This window comes from Bos javanicus, chromosome 10 (assembly GCF_032452875.1).
Source record: "Bos javanicus breed banteng chromosome 10, ARS-OSU_banteng_1.0, whole genome shotgun sequence".
NCBI classification, from domain to species: Eukaryota; Metazoa; Chordata; class Mammalia; order Artiodactyla; family Bovidae; genus Bos; species Bos javanicus.
In genome coordinates this window covers 64,357,184-64,371,845 of record NC_083877.1, presented here as the reverse complement: position 1 = coordinate 64,371,845, position 14,662 = coordinate 64,357,184, and the positions used below count along the sequence as shown (strand labels likewise).

At 43.4% G+C, this 14,662-nt stretch overlaps 1 protein-coding gene across 2 annotated transcripts in view; it reads left to right on the top strand.

The window, feature by feature from the left end:
- Positions 1 to 14,662, top strand: part of SQOR (sulfide quinone oxidoreductase) — a 53,804-nt gene that overhangs the window by 14,790 nt on the left and 24,352 nt on the right. The window contains exons 1-3 of one of the 2 annotated variants that reach the window (XM_061428876.1): positions 1,589 to 1,719; positions 7,232 to 7,482; positions 11,428 to 11,598. In XM_061428876.1, the coding sequence (XP_061284860.1) occupies positions 7,249 to 7,482; positions 11,428 to 11,598 (405 nt within the window). In that variant the 5' untranslated portion in view covers positions 1,589 to 1,719; positions 7,232 to 7,248. Of the gene's footprint in view, positions 1 to 1,588; positions 1,720 to 7,231; positions 7,483 to 11,427; positions 11,599 to 14,662 lie in introns of those variants that run through there. The other variant, XM_061428875.1, reaches the window with a different exon arrangement.

Here is a 14,662-nt window from a genome sequence, read left to right as displayed (position 1 = left end):
AAGTATATATACATACATACACACATACATATATATCTGAATCACTTTGCTATATATTTGAAATGTAAATCAACTATACTTCAATAAAAAATTAAAATTTAAAAAATATTATCAACTCATGGCCAATCTTGTGTCATCTACACTCCTACCTACTTGCCATTTGTAGTATTTGCAAGCAAATCTAAATGATTTCAACTGTAAGACTATCAGTATGTATTTTTAAATTTTAAGAGCCCTTAAAATTATATTAATATCAATACTATTATTCTACCTGGCTCATTCCCCCCAAAACTTAAATTTTTTCTTCCAATTTGCTTAGTAAGCTAAAGTTTAATGTATTCCCTCCCATATCACTCCATGGGGTATAATCTATATTATATCTGAATGTAAATAAAATTCAGCTGGTAGGCATTTTCCTTGAGTTATCTCTTAAGTCTAATGCTGTGCGACTCCTCAACGGAGGAGTCAGTTTGAATTAAACTCTCCTCTTCAATTAGTCATGTGACCTTAAGCAGGTACTCCACTTTACACTAAACTTCAATTTTCTTTTCTGTAAAATGGGGATACTAACACTCTCTTTACAAAGTTATTGTAAGGAGTCTGTCTCTGAGATACCATCAGAGCAGATCAGATCAGATCAGATCAGTCGCTCAGTCGTGTCCAACTCTTTGTGACCCCATGAATCGCAGCACTCCGGGCCTCCCTGTCCATCACCAACTCCCGGAGTTCACTCAAACTCACGTCCATTGAGTCAGTGATGCCATCCAGCCATCTCATCCTCTGTCATCCCCTTCTCCTCCTGCCCTCAATCCCTCCCAACATCAGAGATACCATAAGTACAACTAAAACTCTCAACAAATGTTAGCTGTTATGTTATGACAGTCTCTCCATACTTTTTTTTTTTTTATTGAATTCTGTCTTCTGGAAGTAATTTGGTGGAGAGATGTAAATAACTGATGATAGCCTTAGATAAAAGGTCCAGAAAGCCCAAGGGGGAGGAGCTAATGAAGGAGGCGGAGCCTTCCAGACATTTTGCCACCTGGGCACTAGGTGTAAGCCCAACCCATGCTGTGTGTAGATGAGGTTCACTTGTGTCTCAGAGACTGGGACCCACAGAGATCCAGAACTTCAGGACTTCACAGCTCTGTGTAAGCTTGATAGGGAAGCTGGAGGCCCAGAGTGCAGGTAGGAGAAATGGGGTAGGTGGTGAATGCTGGAGGCTGCCTGTTGTCTGTTTTTCCTCTTTGGTTTTGAAAGTTTATATGAAGGTGATATAAACTTTGAAAACCAAAGAGAAAAACAGACAACAGGCAGCCTCCATGAAGGTGATATGTTAAAAAGATGGCCTTGTGGTTATTGAAACCCCAAGCAAAGAGGGCCCAGCCTATTGTGGGCTTGAGATAAAATACTAGTGACCCATACAAAGACCCCTCAGTTTCCTCAAGAGCAAAAATAACTGAAAGATTGACTGTAAGTCCTGTTGGCCTGTTGGATCTTTTGTTAAGATGCTCTGAATAATCCTTGTTTAGAGGCCAGCTCTGTTTGAACTCAGCCAAGTGTCCTAGCTGACACCCAGTGAGTGGCATGTCACATGGCCCAGGATTAGGGAACTCTCGACACTGGCAATCTGCACTGATTTTCCCAGAAGGGCTGGCTGTGGAAAGGTGTGGAGTTCCAAAGACTTGTCTGGACCAGGACCCCAGATCAGCAGCCAGAAATGTAAGTAGGAGGTGCCTAGCAGGCCGTCTTATCTTTCAGTTAGCAGGGGTTTTACTTCTTCAGTCAGACTACAGATATATCAGAGCATTTATTTTGATTCTTTGAAGGAAGCACTCAATTGATTTAGGATTAATTGAGGAATTTTTATCTAACTTAAAAGTATGACATTATTTAATTAGAACATGTATTTGATAAATGAAATACATTAAATAAATGTGGCACTTGTTAAAAGAAAGTTAACTTTGCCTTACTGATTCTTTTAAAAAGAGTGTGTGTTTCACTTTGTAAGAGTGTAGAGAAAAAGCAGCTATGTTTCCTGCATTGTTGGTAATTCTGATTTCTTAACTTCAGGTACGTGTGTTTCAGACTACCTTTTAGGGAGACTCAGAGACTTAGATTTATGCTCCTTAGTTATTTTGTTGACAGATTTTTTATTTCTTTGCTGTTGACTTCAGGGTCAAGTTTGGCCTTTTTTTTCTGTTTTTTTTTTTTTTCATTCTGGTTCAGATTATGTGACTTTCTTCCTTCAATTGTCTGTTTTTTTAATTGTTTCTCCAGTCTTGGTTTAGGTCAATGTTCCAACATTCCAAAGTGGGATCTAAATTATGATTTTGCATTATTGTTCTGGTTTCTTTCTGGTCTTTGACTTTGTATCATGCCCTACCTTCACTACCAGTAACATTAGATTATGGTTCTGGTTTTTCTGATCTGAAAGTTAGGATGACATTATATTGTTAGAATGAGTGTGTTACTGAGATTTTCAAGTGTTTTGAAACTTGGAACATTTCCTCTAACATGGTATTTGTGTTTGTGAAATTTTTGTTTATGGTTGAAATTTGACTGCAAAGGCCGGGACATTCTGCTTGATGATGATTATTAATGAAGTTGATAGAATTAGTTCAGAGGACTTTGTGTTTATTAATACAGAATCCAGAAATAAGCTGTGGGGAACTGATGAAATAAAATAGAACTTGCCTTCTTGGCTGAATAAGGGAGGTATTTGCATAAACTTTTCCTCTTTCAAGAGGAGAACCATGGGGTACTAGGCTGGAAGGCAATTAGGAGGTTGAAGGGCCTCAGATTGCATGGCTTGAAATCGGAAACTTAGCCAGGCCTCCTTTTAGGTCATTATTTTGTAACTCCATGGAGTTAAGGTTCTGTGTCAGGGGAATTGCCTGGCAGTCTAGTGATAAAGACTCTGCACTTCCACTGCTGAGGGCCTGGTTCAGTCCTGACTGGGGGACTAAGACCCCACAAGGCATGTGGCCAAAAAACCCCCCAAAAAGATGTTGTGTAGGGACCATGAAAAAGTGGTTTTCCTAAAAGTCAAGTGAGGAGATTTGCTGTCATATAGAAAGGCAGAATATGAGGACTGTCTATTCACCATAAAGTATCTTCTTCCCAACCAGAGAGTAACATTCTACTTGGTGATTTCCCCCACTCCTCAATCATTCATTTCGGTTCAGTCGCTTAGTCTTGTCTGACTCTTTGCGACCCCATGGACTGCAGCACGCCAGGCCTCCCTGTCCATCACCAACTCCCGGAGTCCACTCAAACCCTTGTCCATCGAGTCGGTGATGCCATCCAACCATCTCATCCTTTGTTGTCCCCTTCTCCTGCCTTCAATCTTTCCCAGTGTCAAGGTCTTTTCCAATGAGTCAGCTCTTCGCATGAGGTGGCCAAAGTATTGGAGTTTCAGCTTCAACATCAGTCCTTCCAATGAACACCCAGGACTGATCTCCTTTAGGATGGACTGGTTGCATCTCCTTGCAGTCCAAGGGACTCTCAAGAGTCTTCTCCAACACCACAGTTCAAAAGCATCAATTCTTCTGCACTCAGCTTTCTTTATAGTCCAACTCTCACATCCATACATGACTACTGGAAAAACCATAGCCTTGACTAGATGGACCTTTGTTGGCAAAGTAATGTCTCTGCTTTTGAATATGCTATCTAGGTTGGTCATAACTTTCCTTCCAAGGAGTAAGCATCTTTTAATTTCATGGCTGCAGTCACCATCTGCAGTGATTTTGGAGCCCAGAAAAATAAAGTCAGCCACTGTTTCCATTGTTTCCCCATCTATTTGCCATGAAGGATGGGACCAGATGCCATGATCTTCGTTTTCTGAATGTTGAGCTTTAAGCCAACGTTTTCACTCTCCTCTTTCACTTTCATCAAGAGGCTCTTTAGTTCTTCTTCACTTTCTGCCATAAGGGTGATGTCATCTGCATATCTGAGGTTATTGATATTTCTCCCGGCAATCTTGATTCCAGCTTGTGCTTTCTCCAGTCCAGCGTTTCTCATGATGTACTACTCTGCGTATAAGTTAAATAAGCAGGGTGACAATATACAGCCTTGACGTACTCCTTTTCCTATCTGGAACCAGTCTGTTGTTCCATTCCAGTTCTAACTGTTGCTTCCTGACCTGCATACAGATTTCTTAGGAGGCAAATCAGGTGGTCTGGTATTCCTATCTCTTTCAGAATTTTCCACAGTTTATTGTGATCCACACAGTCAAAGGCTTTGGCATAGTCAATAAAGCAGAAATAGACGTGTTTCTGGAACTCTCTTGGTTTTTCAATGATCCAGTGGATGTTGGCAATTTGATCTCTGGTTCCTCTGCCTTTTCTAAAACCAGCTTGAACATCTGGAAGTTCATGCTTCATGTATTGCTGAAGCCTGGCTTGGAGAATTTTAAGCATTACTTTACTAGCGTGTGAGATGAGAACAATTTTGCAGTAGTTTGAACATTCTTTGGCATTGCCTTTCTTTGGGATTGGAATGAAAACTGACGTTTTCCAGTCCTGTGGCCACTGCTGAGTTTTCCAAATTTGCTGGCATATTGAGTGTAGCACTTCCACAGCATCATCTTTCAGGATTTGAAATAGCTCAACTGGAATTCCATCACCTCCACTAGCTTTGTTTGTAGTGATGCTTCCTAAGGCCACATGATTTCACCTTCCAGGATATTTGGCTCTAGGTGAGTGATCACACCATAGTAATTATCTGGGTCATGAAGATCTTTTTTGTACAGTTCTTCTGTGTATTCTTGCCACCTCTTCTTAATATCTTCTGCTTCTGTTAGGTCCCTACCATTAGGAAACAAAAAAACAAAGAAAACTCAAACAAACAAAACCAAATTGACTGATTTTTAAAATTTAAAACTCATTGAAGAAAATGTGAGAAAAGCACATGAAAAGAAGAGGGAAAAAATCAGTTATAGCTATATCAAAACATTGCTACTATTTTAGGTATCAATACTGTGAAAAAAATGGTTTCCCTTTTGTGGAAAGTATGGAAAATATCTGGATTTTTTCATTTAAGATTTTCATGTTAGCACTGTTTGTTGTTGATAGAGATAGTAGGTATAGTGGTTTAAAGCAGACACCCTGGCACTAAAGTGCCCAGGTTCAAATCATAATCCACATGTGAGCTCTGCCTCAATTTTATCATCTGTAAAATGGTGATAATGATAGTCAGCTCACAGGTTAAATGTTTGTGTAAAGGACTGAGAACATGTTTGTTATTGTCATCAAAATAGTTTATTATTGTAATATTAATGTATGCATATAGTAGAGAATTTATAAGATACAGAAAAGCAGAAGAAATAAAAATCACCCATTATTCTAAAACCCAGAGAAAACCACCAGTGTTAACATCTTATTTTTTTTAAATGCATTTTTCTCTTACATAGTTAAACTTGTATTTCCAATTAATATTCTGATCACAACATAAGTATTTTATATGCTCTTTGTAAACATAATTTGAAAAAACTACATATAGACCATCTTGTGTAATAATATTTTATGTAACCTTTCCTCACAGTTTGACAAGTGGATGGCTATCTCTGTTCCCCCTACCCATTTTAAATAGAAGCAATCATAAATTAGCCTTGGTTAGAACAGTCTGGAACCTGAGCCTTCCCTGGCCAGTCTAGAGCCTGCAGTTGTTTTTTCTGTAACCAGGATGAAATCAGATCCAATCCACAGGCCAGTTAACTCAGATTTGACTGTTTTATGAATGAATATGTGAGATCTATCTTTGTAGAGTCTTGTCTTCTTAAGTATTAGAGGTTATTTCTTTAGACCTGAGTCCCAGAAATGGAAGAGCAGAGTCAAAGGATGAGAAATGTTTTTGGTAAGAGTCATACTGACTTAAATTTGTGGCAACCATGAATGAGCCTTCCTCAGTTTCTGTAACCCCGTGTACCCTCCCCCAGATCTGGGTTGCCTGTCAGATCTGAAATACTGAGGAAATTGTCACGGGTGCCAAAACACTGGAACAGAGTTAATCCTAATTAAGATCATCACTCTGGCTCCTCCTCCTCACTCCTCCAGGGCCCTTCCTTCTTCCTTTCTTAGCCTTTCCCCCTCCCAGCTTTCTCTAATTCCCTTGTGTAGCCTTCCTCTTCTCCACTGGTGGGAAGTCATATAATTAAATTGTTCCCATTTAGAAGTTAGTGATCTTAGCAGCTAGAAGTGTAATTCCCCAGCTGGGTACTTGCTGGGTACCCCCAGCTGGGTACTTTTTATAAAGGGTTCGTGGAACATGGGAACCCACAGGATGGCACTAGATGGTGAAATTTAGGGCTCTGTCATACACAAGGTGGGGGGTATTTTGGCCGGGGCCCCTCAACTTACATGATAGATCACATCCAAGATATAAAGCCTATCTGGGGATGGGATGAAGTCAAGGCCAGTTTCTGAGTAGCCTTCATTTCTTCACTGCCAAAGCACCAACTGCTGGAGCAGAAAGGTGAAGTACATCTCTTAGAAAACCTATCAAGGGGAGATTTTTACTGAATTGGATATAATAAAAGACTTGTCAGAAGGATATGCAGATTCTTTACACAAAATATAGCTTTATGATACTAGGGAAGGGCTCCTTTTATGGCTTTTTAATCATGTGGTTGACATTTCCAAAGGTGTGGAGGGCCTTTGCTCATGTATAGCCAGTGATCTGATTAAATTGCATGTCTCTGGCACAGCAGATCCAGGTACTTCTGAGTGGGACCGAGGCTCTGATTTCTGTGACCTGAACCCTGAGCTGTAGAAGGTGGGTTTCTTGCTGAACTCTCTGTTTTCAGCAAGGTCTCAGGTGGCAAGGAATTGTAGACTCATACATCTCTGATGGACCAAAAAGCCAAAGAAAGAGTTGAAGAATGTGCCAGAGAGAAGAGGGTGACAGTGGGTTACCTTAGATGATGCCCTTGTTTTAGGGATGGACAAGGATGGGGACAGGCACGTTATGAGAGAGAACTTAAAAGGTGAGGTTTACCTGGTTCAAACAAAGCCTGCGATGTCCTGAAGGAAGGAGGAGAGGGAGAAATGGAAAGCTTAGCTGGTGGAGCATTCTCAAGAAGCTCTTGATCATGGCCAGGTGGGAGGGTGGCCTTGAAATGGTGGGAACCAGCTGGAGCCGGCCAGATGCCAGTCTCCCCTTCCTCCCTAAAAGAAAATGCTTCAGTCTCATAGTGGCTCTTGCCTTATTCGGAATCTTCTCTGTTCCTTTGTAGCCTGACCCGGCCTGAAGATGACATTGCTGGCCTCTGTGGTGTCCTGCTCCCGTGTCCGGCTCTTCGCCTGCTTCCTCAGGCTGGGCTCTCAGCAGGCCAGCCCCCTGCAGCTGCACACAGGGGCCAGCCTCTCAGCCAAGAGCTACTATGAGGTGCTGGTGCTGGGTGGGGGCAGTGGTGGGATCAGCATGGCCGCCCGCATGAAGAGGAAAGTGGGCGCGGAGAACGTGGCCATCGTTGAGCCCAGCGAGGTAAATCTCCCCCTTATGAGTGTGTGTGTGTGTGTGTGTATGTGTGTTGTGCACAGGCACGTGCGGGTTAGGGGCTGAGGTGGGGATGACTGTCATGCCCTGGGCCTCCATGTTCCCAGGTTCATGCTTCTCTTTCTGGGCATAAAAAGCAGGTCGTCCAAAAGGATTGGGAGAAGGTGGGGGGAGGGAGAGAGCAAGGACAGATCTCTTGGCTTCTTATGATCTCCTCTGTGTTAGTTTCTTAGAAGTGCCATAACAAATGACCATAAACAGTGTGGCTTAAAACAGATACTTTATCCTCTCACAGTTCTGGAGGCTGGAAGTGCAAAACCAAGCTGTTAGCTGGGCCATGGTTCCTCTGAAGGCTGTTCAGGGCAAGGGGAGGCTGTCCCATGCCTCTGTTCTAGCTTCTGTGGTTGTGGACAGTCCTTGGTGTTCCTTGGCTTGTCGTGCATCACTTCAGTCTTCTGTGTGTGCCACTAGTGTCAGCACAAGACCTTTCTACAAGGACATCAGTCATTGGATTAGATTTTAGAGACAATCCAATGGATAAACATTAGAGAGTTGAGGACACTCTAATCTAGTATGTATGCATGCTAAGTCATTTCAGTCATGTCTGACTCTTTGTGACCCTATGGACTGTAGCCTACCAGACTCCTCTGTCCATGGGTCTTGCCAGGCAAGAATATTGGAGTGGGTTGCTGTGCTCTCCTCCAGGGGATCTTCTGGATCCAGGGATCGAACCTATGTCTCTTACATCTCCTGGCAGGCAGGCTCTTTACCACTAGGGCCCCCTGGGCGTGCCCTAATCCAGTATGACCTCATCTTAAATTGATTACATCTGTAAAGACCCTATTTCCAAATAAGGTCACGATCACAGGTCCCAGGGTTTGGATGTCAGCATATATTTTGAAGAGAGACAGTTCAATTCACATCACCCTCTACCTTCAATCTCATGTCCAGAGGAAAATTGGTGGTCGTTGCACTTTCCTTTCCCTGTTTCAGTCTGGAGAAAAGATGATGAGTTGATGGGTGGGGAGGACTCTGAAAAGGTGTCAGTAAGTCTGAGAAATTTAAGTGTAAGGGATTATAAACAGGTTATGAAACAAAAAGGTAGCAGACACCAAAAGGCAAGTTGGGAAGTGTTTGTAAGGCACTAACATTTTGAGGTTGTCCAGAGCTTCAGAAACCCACTCCAGTACTGTTGCCCAGAAAATCCCATGGACAGAGGAGCCTGGTAGGCTGCAGCAACTTCACTTTCACTTTTCACTTTCATGCATTGGAGAAGGAAATGGCAACCCACTCCAGTATTCTTGCTTGGAGAATCCCAGGGACGGGGCAGCCTGGTGGGCTGCCGTCTATGGGGTTGCACAGAGTCGGACACGACTTAAGTGACTTAGCAGCAGCAGCAGAGCTTCAGAAGAATAGTCAAGATTTTTGATGGTTTGCCTAATATTTCCTAAGGAACCAGACATGCACCAGTGAGGAGTTGTATCTTTGGGAGGTAAAATCAAAATGGACCTGATGCCTGTTTAGTGGAGAGGGTGGGGCAAGAAAGGCACACTTCTTTTCAGCAAGTCTTCCCTGTACCATATGAGGCTGCCCAGGGCTTTGCTGTATTCTCTGATTGGTATGCTGTGATCTGTGGGGAGATGGTAGGGCGCTCTCTGTCAATTTCCCCCCTTTTTAAATAGAAGAGCTAAGTTTAAGTTTCAGCTCTCCCCACCTTTTAAAAAATTATTTTTAAAAATTTTATTTATTTAGCTTTGGCTGCGCTGGGTCTTTGTTGCTGCACCCTGGCTTTCTCTAGTTGCGGTGAGTGGGGCTACTCTCTAGTTGCAGTGCAAGGGCTTCTCACGGCCGTGACTTCTCTTATTGCAGAGCGCAGGCTCTAGGGTGCTCAGGCTTCAGTAGTTGTGGCACATGGACTCAGTAGTTACGGCTCATAGGCTTAGTTGCTCCAAGGCATGTGGGATACCAACCTGTGTATCCTATATTGACAGGTGGATTCTTTACCACTGAGCCACCAGGGAAGCCCCAATTTCCTTTTTAAAGTGACTTTAATTCAGGGACAACATTTAAAATGACAGTGGTTTGAGAGCTGTATTAGGTGGCCTCTGGTGGATTGTAGTTATCCCACGGAAGGTCTCCGTGGGGCTGCTCTTTGCAATGCGACAGGCTCCTCTGAGGCACTGGACACAATTCAAGAGACCAGGATGGAGTCTGCCTTGCTCCGTGAGGATGTGCATGACAGGGCTTCTGAGAGGAGCTGCCAGTGGCTCAGGTATTTGGTACTTTCCTTTCTGTGTCTGGTTTAGGGATTGCTGGAGCTCATGCTTGTTGGCAGTCTAAAAAAATGATCCGAGCTTGTATTTTCATTCCCTTTTCTGTTCAAGATGGACTTCACATCATTGAGCTCTCACAGCTGGTGACCTCTGCCCCCGTTTGATCCTATGCGTTATGGCTGTAGGGAGATTGCAAAGCTGGTCCTATGTCCTCTTCACTCTCTGGGGCTGTTGGCAATTCTGTCCGGCCAGTTTGAGGCGTTTTGATAATGTTGAGATCTCTTGGTCCTCCAGTCTGCTCCATGAATACATGGTAATTCTCAGAGGCCATTAAACCAATCTGCCCTTTGACCCTGAGTCTAGGACTTTCACAACTAACTGAGATCAAGAGTGGACCATCTAAAGCAAGAGAACTCCAGAAAATACTGAAAGTTTGGGTATCGGGGGGTACGATCTGATGCCTCCTGGCTTTGGGTGTAAAAACCTCTGAGAAAGGAGAAGAGGGACTCCAAGGACTGACTGGGGATATCTGCTGTCCTCCTCATGGGCTTGGGAAACACAGGGGGAAGTTAATAAAGTTCTGAGCATCCCCAAAGTGGCAGAAAACTTTTCAGACTCACCTCACAAACTTCTGAGTAACCACATTTAGCCTTCTGGACTTAATTTTTCTTTAATGGACTCATAATATGTGTGTGTACATGCTAAGCGCTAGGTCACTTCACTTGAGTCTGACTCTGTGACCCCATGGACTGTAGCCTGCCATGCTCCTCTGTCCATGGGATTCTCCAGGCAAGAACACTGGAGTGGGTTGCCATGCTCTGCTCCAGGTGATCATCCCAACCCAGGGATCGAACCCATATCTCTTATGTCTCCTGCACTGGCAGGCAGGTGCTTTACCACTAGCCCCACCTGGGAAGCCCGTGTATGTATGTATGCTTGTTTATATAGCATGTGGGCTTTCCAGGTGGCTCAGTGGTAAAGAATACACCTGCAAATGCATAAGATGCAGGTTTGATCCCTGGAAGATCCAGTGAAGAAGGAAATGGCAACCCATTCCAGTATTCTTGCCTGAAGAATTGCATGGACAGAGGAGCCTGGCTGGCTACAGTCCACAGGGTTGCAAAGATTTGGATGTGACTTAGTGACTAATTCAACGAATATAGCATGTACATGTTAAACACCAGATCTACTTTATGTTAGTCGTTCAGTCGTGTCCGACTCTTTGTGACACCATGGTCTGTCCATGGAATTCTATAGGTAAGAATACTGAAGTGGGTTGCTATTCCCTTCTGCAGGGGATCTTCCTGACCCAGGGATCTAATCAAGGTCCCCTGCATTGCAGACAGAGTCTTTACCATCTGAGCTATCTTACCTACAAAAGAATTCAGCCAAGATCAGCAAAAAAAATCATAAACTATCTTTAGTGACCACTGTATTATCTATTGCTTAAAGTGAATTTAGGGTAACTGCCCTTCAGAATTTAACATAGTAGGAAACACCAGTGGAGTTGGTGGGGGAAGACTAACCTTTTGAAGACTTCTCTGTGATGCTTCAAGGGTCAGGAGGGAGGAATTGGGAGAGTCTAGCTCATGTACCTTTAGCTATGACTCTTTTGATCAGTCTCACCTTGTAATGAATCTCCAAATACTTTGTTTTTTAGACACATTTCTACCAGCCCATCTGGACCCTGGTGGGTGCTGGTGCCAAACCATTATCCTCATCTGGCCGTCCCACAGCAAATGTGATTCCATCTGGTGTGGAGTGGATCAAAGCTAGGGTGGTTGATCTGAATCCAGACAAGAACTGCATCCACACAGATGATGACAAGAAGGTAACCACTGGAGTCCTTTGGCTTTTGTTAACCTGAGGGTTTAAGTGAATGCACATTGTATCAAAATGGACAGCTTCGTGTTGAGAGGGTGGGGTATCTCTGTGTGTGTGTGTGTGTGTGTGTGTGTGCTGAATACTGTGTGAGATGGGATGGGTGTGGGGAAAGGAGGACGGGATAGATGGAAGGACTGAGTGAAGCTGAATTAATAAATGAACAATGAAGACAAGCATTCGTTGAAAACCAGTTTGCCCTGTTGCTTACTACAGTATCATGTACCTGAATTCTTATTGAACAGACACTATTGCTCTGTGTTAAAATACCAGGTACCTCCCTCCTTTTTCCTTTGAAGCAGTAGGCCTCTCCACCTGACAGATGGCCCTGCAGAGGAAGGGGATGTTGGAGAGTATCCGTCTCGGTCACACTAGTGGGTGCTCTGCCGTGTGACTGCGGTTGGTGTTAGGGCTAAGAATTGCTGCTGCTGCAGCTTGAGGGTCACAATTGCTCAGCACCATAGACGTCTCCTCCCATCCCCACCATACTTCAATCCCAACTTTTCAGCAGCTGCAGCCCCTGCGTTTGACTGAGGGGATGAGGGCAGGATGGTGAGAAGACAGGCTCAGAAGCCATCCTGTTCCCTCATCTGCTGCTGAGCCCGGGACAGCCGCCATGCTGTCCCCAGCCTGTCCCAGGGTCTGGTGGCTCTTGGGCCCTCAGGGTGTTATTGGCCTTAATACCCTGATTCATATCCCTCCAAACTGGGCACTCCAGCATTTTCACAGAACTGTAGAATCAGAGTTGGTGAAAATCTTTCAGCTCTAACCTCTTGCTCTAAGCAGGGACCATTGGCTGCAGGCATTCTCAGCCTTTCCTTAGGTCATGGATCTTTCCAAGCAGGACCTTACCCTGCTCTACAGAATGCATATAAGTGCCTAATTTTGCATTAAATTTCAAGGAGTACAGAGATTTTTTGTAGCCTTTCCCTGAACCCTGATCAAGATTATCTGCCTAGCTTCTGTTCGTCCTTTCTTCCTTCCTCCCTCAGTATTTATTTATATTAAGCATTATTATAACCTGTGTATACAGTTTTAAGGATATACAAGTGAACCAAAACAGACAAATATCTTTATTGTTCAGGATTTTATATTCTAGTGGAGGAAGACATACAATGAACAATAATCGTAATAAGTAAGTTATATAGTGTGTTAGAAGGTGATGAATGTTAATTAAAAAATAGAGCTGAGTTACTTGGACTTGGGCACAGGGGTCATGGGGTTGAATTTAAAGTGGGTTAGAGAAGGAAATGGCAACCCACTCCAATACTCTTGCCTGGTAGAGGACGGAGGAGCCTGGTAGGCTATGGGGTTGTGAAGAGTCGGACACAACTCAGCGACTTCCCTTTCACTTTTCACTTTCATGCATTGGAGAAAGAAATGGCAACCCACTCCAGTGTTCTTGCCTGGAGAATCCCAGGGACAGAGGAGCCTGGTGGGCTGCCGTCTATGGGGTCGCACTGAGTTGGACACGACTGAAGCGACTTAGCAGCAGCAGCAGCAGCAGTATTTACGTGTCCCACTTCTCTGAAAGTTAGCACTCTTCTTTCATTTTTTTAGGCAGACAGGTTATATGAAAGTTCTTTCTTTAATAAGTCAGAACCCACCTTCCTGTAACGTCTTTTCTGTTTTGTCTTTGGCCTCTAAGGTGTTAGTGGCCATAGTACTTTTCTTATTCCTTATTCTTCCTGTAGTGTGGGAGAGAAGGTCTTCTTTCTTTTCAGTGGAGAAACCCTCCAGCTATTTGAAAGTGGCTCTCAGATTCTGTGTCTGTCTTCTTCTCAGGTAGACTTTTCCTCCTGTCCCCACTTTCCTCAGATCTCATGGGCTCCAATCCCCTTCCTACCCTCTTTATCCTGCATTGGACATCATCTGGCTTGTTAGTACTCTGAGATCCATGGCCCCAGTAGGTGTCTGGGAGAGTAACCAATGCTACAGAACAACCCAGAATAGTTTGGGACCATTCTCTTCAACAGCTGGCTAGAGCCCAAGCTAGCGTTTGCCAGTGACATTTCTCAGTGTTGATTCATGCTGGCCTAGAGACCATGGGCCTTTTATTCACATGATCTACTGTCGAGTCAGGCATCCCCCATCCTAAAATATAGACATATTTATATATATGTGTGTATATATAAATATATAAATATGCAAATATATAAACACACATATTTATATGCATGTATATAAATATACAAACATACAAATATATATGTATATATAAATATAAATATATTTGTATATGTATATACAAATAAATATACATTTATTTACATTAAATTAAAAAATTTCTATATTCTTTATGTATTGTTTTTCCCATGTTGATAAACTTCCTTATTTTCCCCAACATCTCCAGGAGAACAGACTGAATTAAACACAAGACTGTTTTCAGTTCACAGGATTGAGCTTTGGGGCTGCTTTTTCTCACCAGTCTGCTGCCAGTTCAAGGGACCAGCAGACTTGTATGTTTGAAGACACATCACCTCTTTGGTACAGCAGTGCCTGCCTCCTAGTCAGACCCCTCTGCACTGCAAGAGTAGCTCAGTACCTCTGTGATTGGCTTTGTGTGTATCTTAAGGAACATAAACTTGTCTCACCTCTTGAGAATGAGAGGTACTGGGAGGCGCCCTCACTTCTGAACCCTGCTTAGACTCTGGTCTAGACGCTTAGGAGAGTTGCAGTGCTTTGTTAGCGCTAAGGAATAAGGTGGTACATAAACTGGTGAGACTTTTGTCCAGGATTTTTTAAGCAAAAGTATTCCAGAACCAGGGCTTCCCTTGTGGCTCAGCTGGTAAAGAATCTGCCTGCAATGCGGGAGATCTGGGTTCAGTCCCTGGGTTGGGAAAATCTCCTGGAGAAGGGAAAGGCTACCCACTCCAGTATTCTGGCCTAGAGAATTCCATGGACTCTATAGTCCATGGGGTTGCAAAAAGTCGGACATGACTGAGCGGCTTTCACTTTTCACTTTCTATTCCATAGCCAAGTATCAGAAATCTACATATCATGTCTCATCTTCT